General features: G+C 37.2%; 1 protein-coding gene across 1 annotated transcript in view; it reads right to left on the minus strand.

The window, feature by feature from the left end:
- LOC106876868 (microsomal glutathione S-transferase 3) overlaps positions 1-1,118 on the minus strand; it is a 24,384-nt gene extending 23,266 nt beyond the window's left edge. Inside the window, exon 1 of the mRNA XM_014925607.2 lies at positions 872-1,118. Within this exon, the coding sequence (XP_014781093.1) occupies positions 872-1,003 (132 nt within the window). The 5' untranslated portion in view covers positions 1,004-1,118. The remainder of the gene's footprint in view (positions 1-871) is intronic.
- Between the last annotated feature and the right edge of the window lie 374 nt (positions 1,119-1,492).

The following is a 1,492-nucleotide window of genomic DNA, read 5'->3' on the forward strand; positions in this document are numbered from 1 at the left end:
GATACAACTCTGTAGTTATGCCATCAATGTTTTATATATATAAGTGTGTGTGTGTGTGTGTGTGTGTACGTATATACGTGTACATACATACATACATACATACATATATTTATACACACACATCGTTTGTAGAAAAGAAAAATCCGGAGAAGCACTCATATATATATATATATATATATATACATACAAACATATATACATACATATACACACACATACATATATACATGCACACACACATATATAAGTAGTTAAGCCTATGTCTGGTCATAGAGTGACCAATGGTTTCGCATCCACAAAGGGCTTAGCCCTGTGACCGTCGCGTCAGACTCTAAAATTGAAAACAAAATGTATATTTGTATGTGTGTGTGTGTGTATGCTTATCATCCATCTGTGTGTATGCGCGTGTATATATATATGCGTACATATACACACACAGTCAATCATGTGTGTGTAATAAGCAGAGCAAGAGCACACACGAAGACGGAGAGTATCACTGAGGAGGTCACAGATGTGTGACCAAAATTTCCGGACAGTGGACATAAGTTAGAATAAGAACAGTAATAAACGAGTGAAAAAAGAATATAGAGAGCGTGTGTTTATTTGGGAAATAAAATGACCGTCCCGGAATACAATACACACACACACACATGTAACTCCCAATAAATTTGTTGAGTGCCCTTTCATTTGTCCACCCACTCCTATATGTGTGTGCACATAAGAGTGAGAAACCCGGAATAGCGTCTGCTACATGGATGTAAGATATATATCGAATAGTGTCCTCTCGCTCGTACACTCGAACGCACGTATACATGTATACATACATATACACCCATGAAAAAAAAAAAAAAAGAAATCGTATAAATCTCACCTTGACATCGTACTTCTTGCGTGCTTGCATTACTTTATATCCCATCCATTGTATAAGAAATATGGATGCAACAGCAACAAGCACTACATAACCGTAGGCCGGAGGAAGGAGATCGAAAACTTGCGTGTACATTTTGCTACGTTCAGATTCTAATGAGTGAGGGAGCACTGACTGATTGCTGCTTTAAGTTTTTGAAGCTTACGGTGGTTGAGGACGTTGGCTGTTACCTCCCTTGTAATCATCATCAGTCAAATCGGCTTTGCTGCTACTGCTGCTGCTTATCTAAGGGAGTTTCAAAGGTTTCTCTCATCTTTTGCGTTGTTTAAATCATTGGTATTGCGGCCATGCTGGGGTACCAACTTGAAGGCCTTAAGTCGAACGAATCGACCCAAGTATTTAGTTTTCTAATGCCTGTTACGTATTTGGTAAGACTTCCTTTTGTACCCACCAAAAAACACCCCTTTTTTTAATTTATTTATTTATTATTATTTTTCCTACACAAACCACCATTTTCGGCTACGGAGAATACGAATTTGCAAAAAAATTGGCAAAAAATCAGTATTTTGAAATTACCCCCTCCCCTAATTTCTTCATTTTAAACTTTTTTCAGAATTTTTTTTT

The sequence above is a fragment of the Octopus bimaculoides genome, chromosome 15 (genome assembly GCF_001194135.2).
Source record: "Octopus bimaculoides isolate UCB-OBI-ISO-001 chromosome 15, ASM119413v2, whole genome shotgun sequence".
Lineage (NCBI taxonomy): Eukaryota > Metazoa > Mollusca > Cephalopoda > Octopoda > Octopodidae > Octopus > Octopus bimaculoides.